Source organism: Lepisma saccharinum, chromosome 23, assembly GCF_977018435.1.
Source record: "Lepisma saccharinum chromosome 23, izLepSacc3.1, whole genome shotgun sequence".
NCBI classification, from domain to species: Eukaryota; Metazoa; Arthropoda; class Insecta; order Zygentoma; family Lepismatidae; genus Lepisma; species Lepisma saccharinum.
The window spans coordinates 54,888,278-54,908,168 of NC_139251.1; the positions used below are offsets into that span (position 1 = coordinate 54,888,278).

At 37.3% G+C, this 19,891-nt stretch overlaps 1 protein-coding gene across 1 annotated transcript; it reads left to right on the forward strand.

Annotated features, from left to right (window-relative positions):
• Nucleotides 1–255: 255 nt before the first annotated feature.
• On the forward strand, nt 256–19,813 carry LOC145977685 (hemolymph lipopolysaccharide-binding protein-like). Its single transcript, XM_083109900.1, has 4 exons — nt 256–320; nt 7,393–7,493; nt 15,625–15,879; nt 19,590–19,813. Exons 2-4 carry the CDS (start codon nt 7,415–7,417, stop codon nt 19,751–19,753), a joined length of 498 nt encoding a protein of 165 aa, XP_082966026.1. The 5' UTR covers nt 256–320; nt 7,393–7,414; the 3' UTR covers nt 19,754–19,813.
• The last annotated feature ends 78 nt before the right edge of the window (nt 19,814–19,891 follow it).

The window sequence follows — 19,891 nt, forward strand, 5'->3', positions numbered from 1 at the left end:
ACACAACGCTCATATATCTGCTGTTACCAATTTGCCCGCAAAAAATAAATGCGCATTACTTTTGGTATGACCCTTGAATGTTATATGAAGTTTCTGTTTATTTGTGTACATTCAATTGGTTTCTTCAATTCGCGTGTCAGTTATATTGCAATTTGATTGACAAGATTGACAGGACAAAACATTTATCTCAAGTGTTGACATTCTGTTCATAATCTATAAAAGGAAGGCTTTCGATCTGAAATAACGACATATTTGACGATTTCTTAGCAGACACCGAAAAAATTAGCTTCGTGCCTTTTCAACAGGACTGAGAATAGAAAGTAAGTTTCATTTCTTGTAAACTGTAAGCTGGTTATGTTGATTTTAAATATTTTGAAGAATGAAATTTACTGTAAGTTTATTACGGAAAGGATTTGACGGAATTAAAGATTATAACTATATTTTATCGTAGAGTTACTCATGTAACAAATATATCGGCATTGTTCGTTGTTACTTTTACTTATATTCGAAGACTACATTTCAAGAAAATTCCTCTTCTGTCCTCTTCCAGTTGATTAATTTGTATTCTTTTCACTGGCGGAAACCTACGTTCACCTGCTATTCTCTGCCGCAAGCTTCAAACACTATGGAGACTTTTCGATAGTCGTAATACCGTACGTGCATCTGCTACGAAAGCACGGCATTTTCAGTATGAAACCTGCTATCTATGCGTAACTCTATTATACCATGTCTCCGTCTGCTTTTGGTGGTGATCTGCTGTTTTCGAGAAGCACAAAATCTCCGTAATGCTCAGCTTTTCCTAGAAGCGTTGTGCACCGTTTCTACCCGAATTTCACCTTTTGCCATGTGATACTTGGGGTGCATGGTTTCCCCGTATAGCGGCCAAAAGCCTGGTACTTGCAACCAGTGGCGTACGCAAGGGGGGGGGGGTTACGGGGTTTAAACCCCCCCCTTGACCTTTTGAAATATTATGAAAAATGCTGTGGAAAAAATAATAATGACCAATTTATCACTGTCAAGGACCTGCGACAGTACTACTACTACTACTACTACTACTACTAATAATAATAATAATAATAATAATAATAATAATAATAGTTTGAATTATTATTCCCATGCAGCACGGAGAAAAACACAACATTCCAAACAAGCGCCTTTAAGAGTGAATGCCTCGAAAATAAACACGAATTCTTGAAAATAATATATAAGGGCAACTATGATTTTAAAGAGCAAAAAAGTTGTTTTGTATCTCGGCTGCAACAATGTTCAATGATCATGTATTTTTTTGTGTGAACAATGAGCATTAACTAAAGAAAGTTCTTGGTTCGTTGAAAGCGCCTAATGTATAGACAAAGACTAGGCCAACAAGAATAACTCAGTCACCAGTCCGCCTTCCCGCGGCACGTTTGAATTTCTGAATTCAAACGACAATAAAGCTTAACTATTGTAAAATGTTTTGTTGTTAACAACAGTGAGACAATCCAGATGTGAATTATCGGGGATATTTATGCTGCGACAAAGCCGGAAAAATTCCAACCAATTCCGGGAATCGAATCCGGATCTCCCGCATGGTTGTCAGATGGCCTACTGACCAGACCCCTGCAGCTTCTTGGATGAATTCCGTACTTTGATTATTTCAATTTATTTCAATATATTTTCTTGTTTTTACGGATTTTCTTCACACTTAAAATGTCTCATCTTGTTGAGTAGACAATTATTTCGTAAGAAAGAAAAAATGCTCTAGAATTTGTTAAAATTCGAATTACTAGAAATTAATTTCGTTTTATTGCTTTCATAAATACTATATTTATGTAGATATCTATTACTTAATAGTAGTAGTGGTATTAGTAGTATTGTTAGTAGTAATTCAACTAATTAATTAATTATAAGTATTATTAATTAATTATTAGAATTATTATTTAATTAAAGTATAATAAAACAATGGTAATGTGAATTTGGAGAAAGTTTTAGATATAACCCCCCCCCTTGATGAAATCCTGCGTACGCTACTGCTTGCAACAGAACTGCTGAGGGACTCCCGGCCGTAAAATTTTGTGAAATTCAAACAGTGCTGTGGTGGCCCGTTTTATTTCTTTCGGATATTTATGCTCATGTTAGGTCTATTAGTTTTGTGTATTACACAAGGATTCTTTTAAGATGAATAATTTTTTCATCTGTGCTTACTATTATTCATCCTTGAGGATTGGGTCAGCCATTTCAATTTGATTAGGATTATGATTAGGACATAATATTGTATTTTTTTAACTTGGTAGTTCTTCATTATTTGTAATACGCGTATAATATGTAGTATATCTGACTGTTGATTCTGCATGAAGTGAGTAGGTTGGCGGGCAGGGGATATATAGACTTATAAGGTTCTATAAATTTGTATCTGCATCCCTTACGTTCAAACTCTGTAATGTATAGTTGCATATTTAATCTCATTCGTTTTTGGAATGAAAACATCAATGCTTATGTATACTAGCATATAATTACGGTTACAACTTTTTCCTTGTAAAATATTTATGAAACTACTCAATATAATTTTTTTCTACAAAAGTTATTTGTTTTTGTGGTAGGATAAAGAATACTTGCAATTCAGTACATATACTGTTCAGATATCTTCAAATGCATTTAGAGCTGGAGCATTGAAGAACAGAAGTGACCGAAGGTCACGCCGGCAAGCGTACAAGACGTGGCCAAAGTTGTACAGCTATAGCAACTATTCAGGCAGAACACCAATCTCATATTTTATGGGGGTTAACTCTTTCATGAATTTCAATATAACTGATGAAGTAATCCTTTTAGTTCAAAAATATATAAAAACTCGTGCACTTTCGATGTGGCCTTCGGTCACTGTTCTTCAATGCTCTAAATGCATTTGAAGATATCTGAGTGTATCATTGGAAGAAAGGGAACGAGTAAGCGCCTTTGCTTATTTGAAAATTTTAGAACGCAACGTTATGTGTGTACGGGCTCTAACATTGTATAAATATTCAAAATATTATTGTCTATTTTCTTAATAATAAATTGGGTAAGTAATATCCGTTTCAAAATAGTTAATTAGATGCTTTATACATACGAATTCAATAACGACACAAAATTGGAAGAGCAACATTTACTTCTGTTGACATTTTTAAACGTAATTGAAAAATAATTGCTTACCTTCATTCCCCTCAAATTCCTACCTCTCCTCTGTAATAAATTCTGACGCTCATATTTTGAAATTTGAAAAGTCTAGCATTATTCACTTACAGTAGTTTTCCGTTTGAAAAAAACACTTTCTTTAAGTTCACTAGCAACGTCCGTTTCCATGGACAACAACAAGCACGGCAAGCCCTAATGAATTGTTTGTTATTATACCCCTAAATATTTAGTTAAAATAAGCACGATGTAGATAATTTCGCATTGAGTATAACAATATATACGTAATTGAATCTGGACTGAATCTTCTTCTTATATAGATGTCACCCACGTTTGAGGCACCTTTTCAAAAATATGAATTCATTCATCTGTGTGTGATCTGTGAGAAATACAATGTAGTTAGACAATTAAGAATTGAAGGAAACAATGTGAGCAAAAAATGCCCGTGGAAAAGGTTGCTCAGGACGTGAAAAAAGGGCACTTTCACCCTTAAAGAACGGCAAATTGAGCGATTTCTGAATTTTTCTCGGCCTTTTGGGACAATTTCATGGGGAGTCGTAATCGGGCATTTTTCGCCTCCGGTGCTTCCTTCATAGAGAACATTTATGTCAGTCAGTGGTGGGATTGGGGCTATATATATATATCTAATATATATAAAGCCCCAATCCCACCACTGACTGACTCACTGACTGACTCACTGACATACAGTAAATGTTCTCCATGAAGGAAGCCACGGAGGCGAAAAATGCCCCATTACGACCCCCCATGAAATCGTTCCAAAAGGCCTAATAAATTTTAAAAATCGCTCAATTAGCCCTTCCTTAAGGGTGAAAATGCCCTTTTTTCACGTCCTTGGCAACCGTTGCCACGGGCATGTTTTGCAGCACACATTGTTTTCTTCAATTCTTAATTGTCGATATATATTATATTTCTCACACATCAATAGCACATAGATGAATGAACTCATATTTTTGAAAAGGTGCCTGAAACAAGGGTGACATCTACATAAGAAGAAGATTCAGTCCAGATACAATTACGTATATATTGTTATACTCAATGCGTAAATATCTACATCGTGCTTATTTTAACTAAATGTTTAGGGGGTATAATGACATGCAATTCCTTAGAGCTCGCCGTGCCTGTTGTTGTCTATGGAAACGGAATTATACTAGACATTTCGTATTTCAAATACGAGCGTCAGAATTTATTACAGAGGCAAGGTAGGAATTTAAGGGGAATGAAGGAAAACAATTATTATCTAATTACGTTTAAAAATGAGAAAATTACAAAAGACGCAAATATTGCATTTACAATTTAGAGTCGCTATTGAATTCATTTATGCAAAACATCCAACTAATTTTCTTCAAACGGTTATTACTTACTCACTTTATTATTAAGAAGTTAGACAATACTATTTTGAATATTTGTACCTTATTAGAGCCCATACACACATAAAGTTACTTTCTAATCTTTTCAAAATTAGCGAACTTATACACTTGTTCCCCTTCATCCAATACAACATGTATACATTTTACCCCATCTACTATACGTATAATATGATTACGCCCACAACGTAGCGTGGCTGAAGGTCACGCATGCGAGCATACAAGACGTGGCCAAAGGCCACGTCGAAAGTACGCAAGTTGGATATATATATATATATATATATATATATATATATATATATATATATATATATATATATATATATATATATATAGGATGGATGTGAAGAGGAAATAATTGTTATCCTTCATATTTTAGCTTTCAAGTAAAAACATTTAAGTCTATAAGTTACAAAGAACTTCTGAAGTATATACGAGTTATAGAATTTGTATTTACGTATTAATTTAACTGCAGTAAAATATTAAGAAATTCTGAGAATATATTTAGAAAAGTGGAAAATTATTTTAACGTATTGTTCAAAATGTACTCTATATGTTATAATTATAATTTATCAAATAGTAATATAAAAACACTCCATGATAACGCTCATGATCTTTTTCTACTAAAAGTTTCTCACTAGTCAAGAATTATAAAATGTAATACGTGCTGTGAAGTAAAAATATTTCCATTGGGTCACGAGGTATTCTATTACATGTAAAATTTCAGTAGATTTACAACAAAATATTTGAAAATAAATTATTAGGTCGGTGTAAAACGTTAAAAAGATTCGAGTTTGGGCAAAAGTTTACACTAGAGTGCCGCAGTGAGAGGATCTCTCAGTGGCGTGTAATAATAGTTCGCAGGGGCGCCGCTAGAGAGTGTACAGAATTAAGAGCTCACAATGATTTCACGAGCGAATAACACTCGAGTAGGTCAAACGAGCGGCATACGCTCGATAGCACACATAAAACCGTCAGTTTTCTGTTGAAATGGGCTGACAAATATGGATCGTGAAGTGAAAGACGCAGTGAAATTGAAACCTAAGTCATCACTTCCATGTTAAAATGTAGTTTATCTTATAATATATGAAAATGAAATAGGTGATTGTTGGCTGGAACTACCAGGGTAGATATTTTGCATATATGTTTCTTCCATTGTCCCGCACCGTGGCCAGGCATCGTGCTTTGGACCTCGGATACGGGACACGTGCAATCTCCTGGGGGAAGCGCAACAACTTTTCTCTGAGATTTCGGCCTCTGTATGAGACCGGTGGTCACCCACCACCATGAGGAAATTGGGGATCTATGAATGAGTATCACAATCCGATCGTGGAAACCTACAACAACGTCTGGGGGTTCGTCATGCCGACCACACGTCAGCTGGTTGGATGGTCTCCCACCTCGGCAGGTGGGACTGCGGTCAACAAGTAAGCCTGACAAGGTAAGTCCCGATATGCGCAGATCGCTGCGGAGCACTTCCTACGTCATCCTCCCCACCACTCTTCTACGTACTGGTCTGGCCTTGAGACTACGAGTGGTGCCAACTCAGCAAAATTAAGCTACAACAAATAGGACAAACTATTTTTACTGTGTGGATTGACGGTGCCAGCTCATATCAGTTTATCAGTGGTTCATTTGATTTAATCCGGTCTTTGAAAATGCGTGCGGTGCGCGGATCGTAAACTGTAGTATTACACACGCGCGTTAAGGTTTATAACGAAGAGAAACTTCTGTACGAATTACTTCATTTTCTGAATGCGACATCGAGCAGTGGCCTGGTTTTCCTTTAAAGCCGAGTGGGGTGGGGGTTCTTTTGTTTATCGTACAACAATCACTACGAGAAGATAACACGCTTGCCTGTGTTCTTTTTTAAAGCATTGAAATGTTCTTGCTCTTGAAATGTTCTCTTCTTTACTCTTGGCTGCATATTTTTGAAATGCAAAAATCAAATCATGCCGGGTACAACGAAATCCACAATCTGCTCTGGAAAGCCCCTTAGAGGACAGGCCAGATAAATTGTTTACAATGTTGCAACATATTTTCGAAATCAGAAGGAGTTACATAAACTTAAGTGTAATGTTGTCGAGTCCACAAGCGCCGCCACGGGAGTATCTAAATGGATGGTTTCTCAAGTTTTAAAAGAATCGGATTGGATTGATTTGTTGTTTTAAGTCCACTTTAGGCACAGTAAGGCTAATCGGGACTGGACCTACAGATTAAAGTGGGATCCGAACCACTATGTGCCTCCACCGGGAATCAAACCCGGGACCCCTTGATTACAAGGCAACGACGCTACCACTGCGCCATCGGGGAGGCCAAGTTTTAAAAGAAGGAAAAGAGTCGTTGGCGAAAGGTGAGCTGAATTTCTATACTCCGACAGGTAGAAAACAGCCCAGGAAAAGCGAATACAAATTTTGTTGAAAATCCACAGACCATTCCGCTCCCTCCAGGTTGCAACACTGCGAACCAACGTCCCTGCGGAGAATGGATTGGGGAAATGTGGTGCGAGATGCGCAACAACTATTTGCAGCATCTTGTTTTTAAACTTGTCAAGTTATAGTCCCTAGCTCTAACGCGCTGTTCAGCCACTCTTTATTATTTATGTTACTACGATTATTGTCATATGAAACTGATACATATATGCTGGAAAGTAGCATGCTCCAGGGTGGGAGATTCTAACGATTACGAGCGAGCAAGAGTATGCAGGACGCTACACAAAATTTGGTTTGTGCCTGAGGAGGATATTATTTTCTACATATATGCATATCTGCGATCAGATTAAATTTATGCATTCCATCATATCATAATTTAGGGATTCCGTTTCTGTACGTAATGATTTAGTAATATTTTCTTGTCTTTTTAGGTTATAACGTCTCAAAAATACAATGAAGCTCCTGTCAGCTGTTCTGTTGGTATCGTGTATCATTTCAGCACTTGGACTGAATGCAGAAAACTTCGTCTCAAGTAAGTTCAACCTTTTTCTCTTACCCTTCCATTCCATTTTACATTTTAACCTTCACAAACTTCACAACATTCACCTTCCTATGCTACTACAAACATTTAACCAGTTATTTGCTTGGGCTCCTGGTTGAAACGAGTATCAAAGTTCTGTATCTTAAACCAGGATCTCAATTCTAATATCAAGGACACATTTTAAGACAATTTTCTGAACAAGAACGATTGTTTTAGAGTGGGATTTGTTGGTATGTGTTCATTGACGGATTTAGCGGGAAGGGCACGGAGGCAAGTTCCCCTTTCCAAAAGGAAAAACTAAATGTTACTGAAAATAATGATATCATTATAACTCAGTAAACAGAAATTGTTTTAACATGTGATAGAATCCTTCAATAGCCTTAAATGTTATATCCTTTTCCAGTTAGCCAAAGAATAAATAGAACAACGTTTAGCACAAATAAGCCTTCAAAAGTAGATTTGGTGGACGTTGGTGATGATTACATTCTGATCACGTTAATAATGCGACACTCTGGAGGACTAAAAAAATAAAGTACGGAGAGAGGTTTTACAGAAATTGACACTAATGAAGATAAAGCTGAAGTATCTATAACTCGTCCCAGCTAAATGTAGAGCAGGGCCGCGCATATCGGCAGAGGATAAGAAGGAAAATCGAGCGGTGAAAGCGCAGCGTTGCCAACCCTACGGTCCAGATCTTAGTACGCACGGCTTGTCAAAATTTGCGCTTACAGTTTTATCCCTAATATTTTCCTAAAAAATTCTTAAACCATGCGAACCTGGAGACAAAAATACTGTCCGTTTGCCATGTGCGTTCGGCATTATCCTTTTTCAAAAGTTCGCAACGCTGCATATCGAAGAAGCTAATCGGGAGGAAATTGGGATAACTCGCAAATTACACAATCCCGGTTCTCTCACTGTTCATTGGTGGAGTCGTCACTACTTGCGCAGATACTTGTTCTCGTTCCCTGGTCTACAGTTAGCTGGTATGGATAATACAAGCCTCTTACACACACACACATACGCGTATTTATGATGATTGTGACACATTTGAACTAGTAAATGAATTCTCAAACTTCATTCTTTCATTTTTATTGATTCATTGATTGAATTGTTTTTTAGTCCACTTTATGCACATTAAGGCTAATCGGGACTGGACCTACAGTTTAAAGTGGGATCCGAACCACTATGTAATTCCACAGGGAATCGAATCCAGGACCCCTTGATTACAAGGCGCCGACGCTAACACTGCGCCATCGGGGAGGCCCTCTCTTTCTTCTTTAAATCATTGTCAAAACATTACTGTAACACTACTCCACAAGAAACTGCTAACGCAGTCACTTTGAAATCAAGAGGTCCCACCTTCGATTTGCGGTGAACGTGTATGGCACAGTCGATTGGGTCGCACTTGAAACTGTGTTCAGTTCACGTTAAGCGAACCTAAATTAAACCTTAGGGAAATTTTTTTCACAAAAGAAAAGAAACAAACAATATAGCATAGTATGATTGCAATTTATATGTAAAAATGCTACACACTGTATTTCCAAATTTATATAAACGATAAACTTATTCTGGCCTTATACTTCTTCGCCCCTCCCAAAAAATAATTCTGCATTCCCCTTGCTACCTTCATTTGGTGCAAAGGTACATAAACCTTAAACTTAAAACTCAGCTATCTTATCTACAGGGTAGGGTTCTTTGTAGACAACGAAACCAGACAGGATGCCTTTCAATGGAGACGTTTAAATGAATATATTATTTAAACACAGGATACATGGAGTAAGAATTTGACATGATAAGCTACATTCTTCTATAATTTTCTCGTTTACAGTTAATTTTCATCTCAATATTCTTCCTTCGTAATGGGTAGATCTGGATCGGGACTTCCTTCTTAATGGACGGTCTGGATCTGGACTTCCTTCTCGATATGGAGGATCTGGACTTCACTCTTAATTGACGTTCTGGATCGGGACTTCCTTCTTGATGGACGGCCTGGATCGGAACTTCCTTCTTAATGGACGGTCTGGATCTGGACTTCCTTCTCAATATGGAGGATCTGGACTTCCTTCTTGATATGGAGGATCTGAACTTCCCTCTGGATTTAAATTTATTTCGGTTTTGACTATTTAACGAATTCCTTTATCCTTTTCCAACTTTTTCCTCTAAGCTTTGGGAATAATACTAATAACCTCCCTTGGGGCTGCAATTGGAACGCGCCACCACTAACTAGGTACAACAGAGTGTATACTTGGTGCAGCCGATTGACATGCGCATCCAAGTAGGTGCTACGGTTAAACCGCGCAACCAAAAAGTGCTGTGCGGCGTCGATCGGAACGCGCTCGCCACTGATCTAAACAAAATTTCCGCTACGGGAATGGTAAATCAACCAAACAGATGCAATATCTGTTCAAAGACACAAACTTGTATAAGTGCTTTGACTTCCTTAATTTTCATATTAACTTACATGTGATCATTGATTTGATTTATAAGATATATATATTAATTTACTTCTTTCATATTTATTCTTTGTCTTCTTATAATATATTCTATTGTTTTTCATCTTTCCAATTTGCTTTGTTCTTATTTATAAAATTATTCACATATATTATGCCAATTCTTAACCTTGCACGCCTGGTGCTGCCATCTCTATTCGTCTTTGGCAAACTATTCACATTACTTGGTCCCATTGGGTACGTAACACAATATTCCCCCCGTTGGCCAAAAAAAAATTGTCGTAATATATATATATATATATATATATATATATATATATATATATATATATATATGCAGATACAATTATTTTTTTTTCAAATTATATGTGTACATGTCTATTATTTCTTCTTGACGCTTTCTTTCTTCTCTTCTGTACAATTATATCTTCTAATGTTGTCTAAATTCTCTCTATTTCTCTCTTCTTTCTATTTTCGTTTCTAGGTATCTTATCACCACGTTCCTGAAATATTCGTGACCTCTCAAGTTATTTTTAAATACAAAATATAATTCTTCAATAGTTCACCTCCTGCAAGTCTGCTCGTCTAATTTATCCAAGATAGTTTTTACCTGACGATGTCCTGCCAAAATAGTAATTTTCGTTTCACTTCTCTTCTTTCAGCAATCTCTCTACAGATTATCAGTTAGCCCAGATTTTTCCGTTTCGAAGAACTCTCTCTGTTCTCTAAGTTGACCATCAGCTACAATAATTCTTCACATATCAGCATGTATCTAGATATATTTATTTTCAGGGATTGCAACCCATTTCTTTTACACTTTTCTAAATACACGATGACTTTTAGTCGTCTAAGCTTACAAAGAATATATTTTACTGATACTATTCGATCTTCTTTCATATTGTCTTCTCCTTTTTCCTGAGAGTTTTCTTCGTAATTAACTTCCTTCTGTGCCTAACTGTTCTATCTTCTTCGTTCTTCTGGTCGTACAATTGAAAAGTTGATTTCCATTTTCCATATTACTTTCTTTGGCATCTTTCCTTTTACAGGTTTGATCTTCCACTATAGGTCTCATTGTTCAATGGAGTGGTGACATAAATTAGCATTCATTATTCTTTCTTTTAGATATAACTTGCAGAATAGATTTTCCTCCAACGATGACTATCATATCTATATATCTTCTTACAGGAACTATCATTAAAGAACTAAAATTTTCTTCTTTCAAATAGAATATTAATATTTGCCCAAACTAATGATTCCACGAATTTTTCTTCTGGTGAACTGGAACTTTTTCAGAGAACTTTAATAATTCTAGAAACGTACGCTTGTCAGTCTATAAATCATAACATTTCCTTCCTTTGCACTTGTCAGTCTTATTTGTTTCTTTCAATTCTTTCAAATACTCGTTGCTTGTCACTATCTTGTTTTCTTTCTATTCCTCTTTCTTTTCTTTTCTTTTCTATTCTTCTCAAGATTCTTCTTCCTCCTCTTCCAACTTTCTTCCAGTAAAGAAATTATTTTCATTTGTCTCTTCTTCCAATCTGGTTTCTGACAAGATTTCTTCTTATGTTCTACATTTTCATCAAATGCATTCTCTCCTTGTCTTTTCCGTTTCGTCTTCTTCCTTCTCTTTGGCGAAGTAGCATCATAATCCATTTGATCTATGCCGACCCTTTTTAGCATGTTATTAACTTTCTTCAGGTTCTTTTCTATTTTTAATTCCTTTATCTTCTTCTTCTTCCATGTCTTTAAGTGAATATATCTAAATTTTATTTTACTTTTCTTTCTTCTTTGTTTACATCTTCTGCTAGGCTTATGCTTCTTTTCTTCCTCCGTCAGAGACTCGTCACTGGAACTTTCTTCTTTCATTTTCATTTCGACATTGATCTCTTCATCAGTACATTGACAACTAAATTTTTCATCTCTTTCTATTCCTATTTCATCTTCTTCTATTTTCTCATCTTCCTCTTCTTGGACTTCTTTAAGTTCCTGAGTGTTTTCTGCTGTGAACCTTATAGCTTCTTCTTCTATCTTACTGTCATGCTCGTCATTGGAACTTTCCTCTTTCATCTTCCAACTTCTATCTTCTATAGGGACCTTCGCTTCTTCTATCCTGTTTTCATTTTCATCTACTCTAGAAGATACTGCTTCTATTTGCGATTTATTTTCAACAATTTTTCTTTCCATACTGTTGGTTCTGTGTATATTCTCCTCTCTAAGTTTTGAAACTTCTTCCTCGATCGTCCTATTTATATCCACGCTTTTGTTTTCAATTAGCAGTGTTGTTTCTTCTATCTTCTTTTCCAATGATCTTCTATTTTCTTCACATGTCTCGGTTATTTTCTCGTACATTTTCTTGCTTTCATTTCTTACTGCTTCTAATTTTCTACTATTTTCGTCGAGCCTTTCTTTTACTTCTCTGTTGTTCTCTTCCGCCTTTCTATTACTTTCTTCTAACTTTTCTTCTACCTTTCTATTACTTTCTTCTAACTTTTCTTCTACCTTTCTATTACTTTCTTCTAACTTTTCTTCTACCTTTCTATTACTTTCTTCTAACTTTTCTTCAATCTTCTCCTTCAATTCTCTGTTATTTTCATTTATCTGCAATGATAGCCTTTGGAACATTTCCATCAAGTTTATTTCTTCTGTCTTCTTCTGCTTTTCTTTTAGCTTTTCCTTCTTGCATTCCTTACATGTATAATCTTCTTCCCTTCTACTTATTGATATGTATTTCTCCTTTCTTATTCCTTCGCACGTCCAATGTTTCATTTCCTTACATGTGACACAGAAAATAATTTCTTCCTTGTTTCCTTCCTCTCCGCAACAAATGAAAGTTTCCCTTTTTTCTCCGTCTTCCTTCATCGTAGCTTCTCCATTCTCATTTCCATCTTTATCCTTTTCCTCCATTTTCAATTATTCTTTCTTTCTTCGCTGTCTGGTTCCTAATTCTCTAGCCCCACGTTGGTCGCCATTTATTTATGCTACCTTCATTTGGTGCAAAGGTACATAAACCTTAAACTTAAAACTCAGCTATCTTATCTACAGGGTAGGGTTCTTTGTAGACAACGAAACCAGACAGGATGTCTTTCAATGGAGACGTTTAAATGAATATATTATTTAAACACAGGATACATGGAGTAAGAATTTGACATGATAAGCTACATTCTTCTATAATTTTCTCGTTTACAGTTAATTTTCATCTCAATATTCTTCCTTCGTAATGGGTAGATCTGGATCGGGACTTCCTTCTTAATGGACGGTCTGGATCCGGACTTCCTTCTCGATATGGAGGATCTGGACTTCACTCTTAATTGACGTTCTGGATCGGGACTTCCTTCTTGATGGACGGCCTGGATCGGAACTTCCTTCTTAATGGACGGTCTGGATCTGGACTTCCTTCTCAATATGGAGGATCTGGACTTCCTTCTTGATATGGAGGATCTGAACTTCCCTCTGGATTTAAATTTATTTCGGTTTTGACTATTTAACGAATTCCTTTATCCTTTTCCAACTTTTTCCTCTAAGCTTTGGGAATAATACTAATAACCTCCCTTGGGGCTGCAATTGGAACGCGCCACCACTAACTAGATACAACAGAGTGTATACTTGGTGCAGCCGATTGACATGCGCATCCAAGTAGGTGCTACGGTTAAACCGCGCAACCAAAAAGTGCTGTGCGGCGTCGATCGGAACGCGCTCGCCACTGATCTAAACAAAATTTCCGCTACGGGAATGGTAAATCAACCAAACAGATGCAATATCTGTTCAAAGACACAAACTTGTATAAGTGCTTTGACTTCCTTAATTTTCATATTAACTTACATGTGATCATTGATTTGATTTATAAGATATATATATTAATTTACTTCTTTCATATTTATTCTTTGTCTTCTTATAATATATTCTATTGTTTTTCATCTTTCCAATTTGCTTTGTTCTTATTTATAAAATTATTCACATATATTATGCCAATTCTTAACCTTGCACGCCTGGTGCTGCCATCTCTATTCGTCTTTGGCAAACTATTCACATTACTTGGTCCCATTGGGTACGTAACACCCTATGCATGTGCTAATGTAGAAACCTCATTGTTTATCAATTGTTTCTTTTGACATGATATTCTGTGTTAATTACACTGCACGTGTAATATGAATTTTGTATCTATGAGTTAGAAATTTTTGGCGCATGAAAATTAGAAATGGCATTAGTGCTTGCATGTATCGTGTGTGATCAACATTGTGTTTAATCCTGTCTTCCATCACAGTAGATAATAGCAAACTGTGTAATGTTACCAGTCAATTATTTCAAAAACACTAAGTTGCTGACCAAGGCAGTTTATTAAGATAAAAACATTTAACAGGTAACGTTTCAACCCTGTATCAGGGTCTTCCTCAGACGAAGAACTAAACTAAAATGATGAAATGTACAACACACAGAAAGATTACATACACATAGCAGGGTCACTTGCCACACAACAACAAATCAAGTTGACAGTCCTTATCTATGAAGATTCTCCAAAGGAATTAAACATATAACCTCCTGACAGTTGTTGACTAATGGGTCTACTACACTGACAGGTGATTGATAGGTCAAGATTAGCAAGAGTCTAGAACCACCTGCTTACCACTCCCCCACCGCTCCTGCCTTTTTGGTTATGGATGAATACCTCCTCCTCCGGTATTTTTTTTTTCTCTTCTTTCTTCCAGGTTCATACTTCATTTTCCCTCATTCCTTTTCTTCACCCTTTCAACTTTCTCTAACACACTCTTCCATTCCTTGTTTATCTTGAGTCCTCCATTCCAATTCATGATGTCTTCTCCTTTCTTTTCTATTTCTTTGGCCTCCTTCCATTTTCTCACTAGTTCTCTCTTCTCTTTTCCTATTCGCCTAGCCGAATACCATTCTACTTCATGTTTCGTTTCTCTAGTGTGTTTGAAAATGGCATTCCTGTCTCTCTTCAATCTCACATCATCCATGTGTTGCTTTAACCTGTCTTTAAGCCTCTACTTCGTTTCCCCTATATATACACTTTCACATCTTCTGCACTTCACCTCGTAGATAACCCCTTCCTCTTCTTCCTCTCTCTTTTCTTCCTTCTTCTTGCTGGCTATACTTAAAATAGTGCGTCCTCTTTTCCTGTAAGTTCTTATACTCACTTTCCTCAGCACTTTGCATATCTTCTCTGTAGCATCGCCCATACTTCTTATACCATACTTCTTATACTTCTTATCAAAGATTTTATCGTGACAATAAAATTGTGAATGTTATAAAGAATGACAGTCACAAGGTGCAGGTGTATACCGGTGCCAGACTGCTGCAAGGAAATGACGTTCAACCTAGAAGACGGATAGTGGTGTTCAAGTTCAGAAGATTCAACAAATACCTGTTTGCACGCACTACGTGATCATACACCAAATATTACACCGCTCAGAATGTAGTGCAAATGGTGCAGACACGAAGTACACTACTTGACACGAAATCAACGAAGTAGACGAGTCGGTGCTGTTGCACCCTGTGACCAACTAGACGTGTGGGTGCAGAGAGAGTCGAGGCTATTGTATCTAGTGTAACTGTGGAAAATAGGAAGATTAATCGTTTTAACAAGTGCATTACCTTCGATTTAGGGTTATTGTAGAATAACGTAAGATGCATAAAAGTGTTTTCTACCGTTACAGATAATGGAAGCAGGGTAATTGAATATGTACCAGGGCAACATCTGGGACGCTACATTTACAACACAGACGTCAAAGTCTGGGACGAGGCAGTGGTTATTTGTGTCCTGCAAGGAGCATACTTAGCAGTTATCAATTCTGCTGAAGAAGAAGCCGCTGTATCGAATATTGTTAAGAATATCGGCATTCCTGTGGGAGATTATGTGTACATTGGATTTCACGACAGAAACGCGGAGGGAGTCTTCGAGACGATTCTAGGTGAGTTGTTCACTCTGAGATCAGAACTTGATGGAAGGCCACTGGTTCATTCATGTAGAGTCAGTTGAAAATTACTGCTATTATTAAATCATTAAAGCACAGCATAAGATTCTGTCAGTCAAGTCAGGTAACCCAGGGAATTGTAAACATTAAGAGGTGGTAGTGGGCGTAACAAAATGAAAGTACTTGTAAATGTGATTGTAACTCCAGAATGGATTGATTTGCTTTATTTTACTTAGCCTCTTGTGCTACTTTTGGCTAATTTGCGAAGATGAAGATTAGTGATGATATGATGAAATTGATGAATGGACACTTACAAACATCCATGCCCAGGCAAGGATTCTGACGGCTTAGCGCGATGTGCTAATCATTCCGCCAATGCGGCCGGCTCCAAAATCAACACCACTATCATTTGAGAAGAAAGCATAAGTGTATCATATTGAGAGCAAATATTTGGCATTGAGCATTGTGCCCTACCAGAAGATATACCCTGTACCAGCTAACTGTGTAGCAGGGCCTCGCATTGTGGCAGAGAAGAAGGAAAACCGAGTAGTCAAAGCCAGAGCGAAGCGGGGAAACCGGGTAACTCCAGTCGCCCATTACGCAATCTCGTTCCTCTCACTGTTCATTGGTGGAGCGTCTCGCGTCACTATTTGCGCAGAGACTTGTTCTCGTTCGCCTGCTCTACACAGTTAGCTGGTACAGGGTATAGTTGCGACGAAATCATTAAGATGTTGCTTGTTGCATGCTTTGTCGTCGTGAGTGGCATCAAGGTGAAGATGGTCGTTGATATTAACGGGGCAAGATGCCTTGCAATCAAAGACTGGCGCCAGAATCAAGAAATATACTGTCTTATGGGGCAATACTGTTTGCTGATTTTATATTTTTTATCAAATGCCATCCTTACATTTTACAAATTGGTACAAATTTACCAATGACATATTACATTGTCAGGCGCAAAGCTCATTCACTGTGTAAGAAGTTGCATTCTGTTCCATCATGCAAAAAATGTTATTTCGCACGAATCTATTACGTCAAATAAAATACCACAATTATATTGTTCTCTTTTCCTAAACCATTAATACGTGGAATAATATCACAGACTTACTATTCATATTTACACTGCAAAATACGCCACAAAAACTACCTGTGACCTTTTGTGCAGTTGCAACATGATCTACGTTGAAATCCTAAGATTTTGCAAACATTTTCTCAATTGGTAGATTAGATAGTAAGTACACTCAACCTCTCGTTACCAATCCAACTACGAAGGTAACACTTTATTTGTCGTGTAGAAAATGTTCTTTCACATCCAGCTATTGATGGGATATGCATATTACAATAACACAAAGCTTATAAAGTTCATGAAAGGCAATTTTGAATGTTTCAACCATTGCAAGCAGCTGACAAAGGGCCTTTATTTTGAATTTCGAAATCAGCTTTTATTCGGAATCTAAAACTGTCCAAGACTAGCTTCTCATGCTTCAGAAAAGCTGCACTTTCTGAATACAAACGGCTGACTCAAGTTAACCTAACACTGTCCTGAGTAAACGTGTCCTTTAATTTAGAAATTTTGTGATCAAAAACTAGAAAATAGATCCTATATGATCTATAGTTATAATTTTAATATCCTCTTCAGATGTAGTTCTCTTGCTTTCACATGCTGGAATCGAAATGGGCAAGCAACTATGACTGTACTGCAGAAACGACTCTCTAGCTTCACAAATGATAATTAATTAACACGTAGGCCTAGCCCTACGAGCAATAAAACTGCCCAAGCAAGCTGTATTTTGCACCGTACTGCAGTGTTGAGTTGGTTGGTTTTGTATTCAATCATGGAATTGCCGAATCAGGAACTAACAACCAGAAATGAAACTTGACGATTCTTTAGATGTTGAACGCTTTCCTACTTATAAAATCCATTTTCACACCTGTAAGACCTATTCCTAAAAATAGTGAATGAAGGGGCTAATAATTATACGCATTTAGCTGTGTAAGCATGTATAAATATATTCCTCGTTGCCGTTTGAACCTCCAACAACCAATGGACAATCTCATGTGCAATGAATGCAGCAACTTTCCAGGCAGGCAGGAGAGTATCAGGTTGTTTGTTTACTGGACCCACAGTTTAAGGTGAGATCGGGACCACTGTATCATCGGGTATCGAACCAGGGACCCCTTGACCTCATGGCGACAACGTTACCACTACGCCATCGGGGAGGCCCCAGAGAATAATGGCAAATAGCAAGTTTAGGGTGTCATGATTGGCCAATTACTTACCATCAAATGATCAGTGGCCATTATTGATCCAGTCATATGTGCGTGTGCCACTCCCTTTCACGATTTTAGAACACACTGTACTAAAGTAAGAAATGTCCTTGAACATTGTAATGGCAATGGGTCTGCCCCAATGGAAGTTTTATAATGTTTATTTTGTTATAATGTAAAATATTATGTAAGGCATACGTCTACCGTTCTAAAAAAATCTGGGAGCCTACAGAGTGGGCTCAGATCTGTTTTGGGGAGTTTCAACCTCTCCTTCCCCCTTCTAGCGCCGTCCCTGCATAGGACATAGTAAATTCTTTCTACCTAGGTATAATTTCACACTGTTACTCTTTCATAGTCTTTCAGTCGTCGGCGTATCCATTTGAGAAACAGGGTACTCGCACTTTGCGAAGTGCGTGAAGTTATGGGTTACACGAGTCCACATATTACTCACTGGAACAGAGGACCGCTTACACTGTGTTTGGAACTCTTTTAGAGCGATGACTGGGGAGTGCTCTAAGATGTGTTACAGGTTATGATTTTCTATCTTGAGATAACGTGTGATAGTGCAACATGTCAGGAACATTATGTTCTATTTATTTTTCGATTACCTTCTTTCCCTGTTACGTCCCCAAGGTATTGCCAAGTTGGGTTTTTGTAAGTTGCTATATTGGCGGAAGTTCTTTAAGGGTGTGTTGTAACGTCACTCGTTCGTACCCTATGGACGAGCGCGTTCACTCTTGTATCATGTGCTTACGAGGACTCGAGCCAATATTGAGCAATCATATACCGGCCGTTTCAGAAATAATTGAGGGGTTACAAAAACTAATTGCAAGTAAACTATTGAACTTAAGTTAATGAAACCATTGTAGAACGATCTAGAAACGCAAACAGTTTGTCCATATAAATATTTTGTTAAGCTGAGAGTTCATATCCCTGGTTCTAGGTGACACTCAAATCACCCACACCACTCACAGTGTCTTGTGCAATGTTTCGGTCTCCAAGATCACCGGACCTTACACCGTGTGACTTCTCTTTGTGGTGTTTCATCAAAGACAGTGTATTCGTCTCAACGATGCCGCGTGATATCGCAACCCTAAGGGAGCCTATCATCGCAGCGATAGATACTATCGATAGGCTCATGTTGATGTGAGTGTGGCAAGAGCTAGACTATCGTGTCGATGTGTGCCATTTCACCCGTGTGCATACATTCAACATTTGTAGGTGTAAAGAAAACTGTTTGAGATCCTCGTTCGTTCTGGACTGGTTTCATTAACGTAAGTTCAATACTTTACTTGCACAATTACTTACCACCTTATATAATATTTTTATGATTTAAAGGCGACAGCGTTGGCCATTACACTAACTGGGAGGCTCACGTAACCTTTTTAAATTACTGATTACATGAACTAAATATTTGCTTGTAAGAAATGTGTTTCTTGTAGGAGACGATCTGTACGGCATTTACAATTCTTGGGTTGCTGGTGAGCCCAACAATGTGAATGGCGATGAAAACTGCGGGGTAATCGACAGTGCAGGAAAGCTGAACGATGTTCGATGCCAGGTTGCAAGGTCGTTCCTGTGCGAAAAGTATGAAAACGAAAGTTAATATTTTTTTTAAACTTTCTCAGTAGCTATTACAAATGAAATAAAACAAAAGTAAACAATATTTTTGTGTTTTATTTACCAACGACCACAAATAACTTCACCGAGGAATTTAAAACGTTTTGTTTTTCTTTCCTTCTCG

What these genes read in the sequence shown, in the direction of transcription:
- LOC145977685 (XM_083109900.1), top strand. Translation starts at nt 7,415, where the DNA reads ATGAAGCTCCTGTCAGCTGTTCTGTTGGTATCGTGTATCATTTCAGCA. An exon ending in TGCAGAAAACTTCGTCTCAA is followed by an intron (nt 7,494 to 15,624) that starts GTAAGTTCAACC and finishes CTACCGTTACAG; the next exon opens with ATAATGGAAGCAGGGTAATT. An exon ending in AGTCTTCGAGACGATTCTAG is followed by an intron (nt 15,880 to 19,589) that starts GTGAGTTGTTCA and finishes TGTTTCTTGTAG; the next exon opens with GAGACGATCTGTACGGCATT.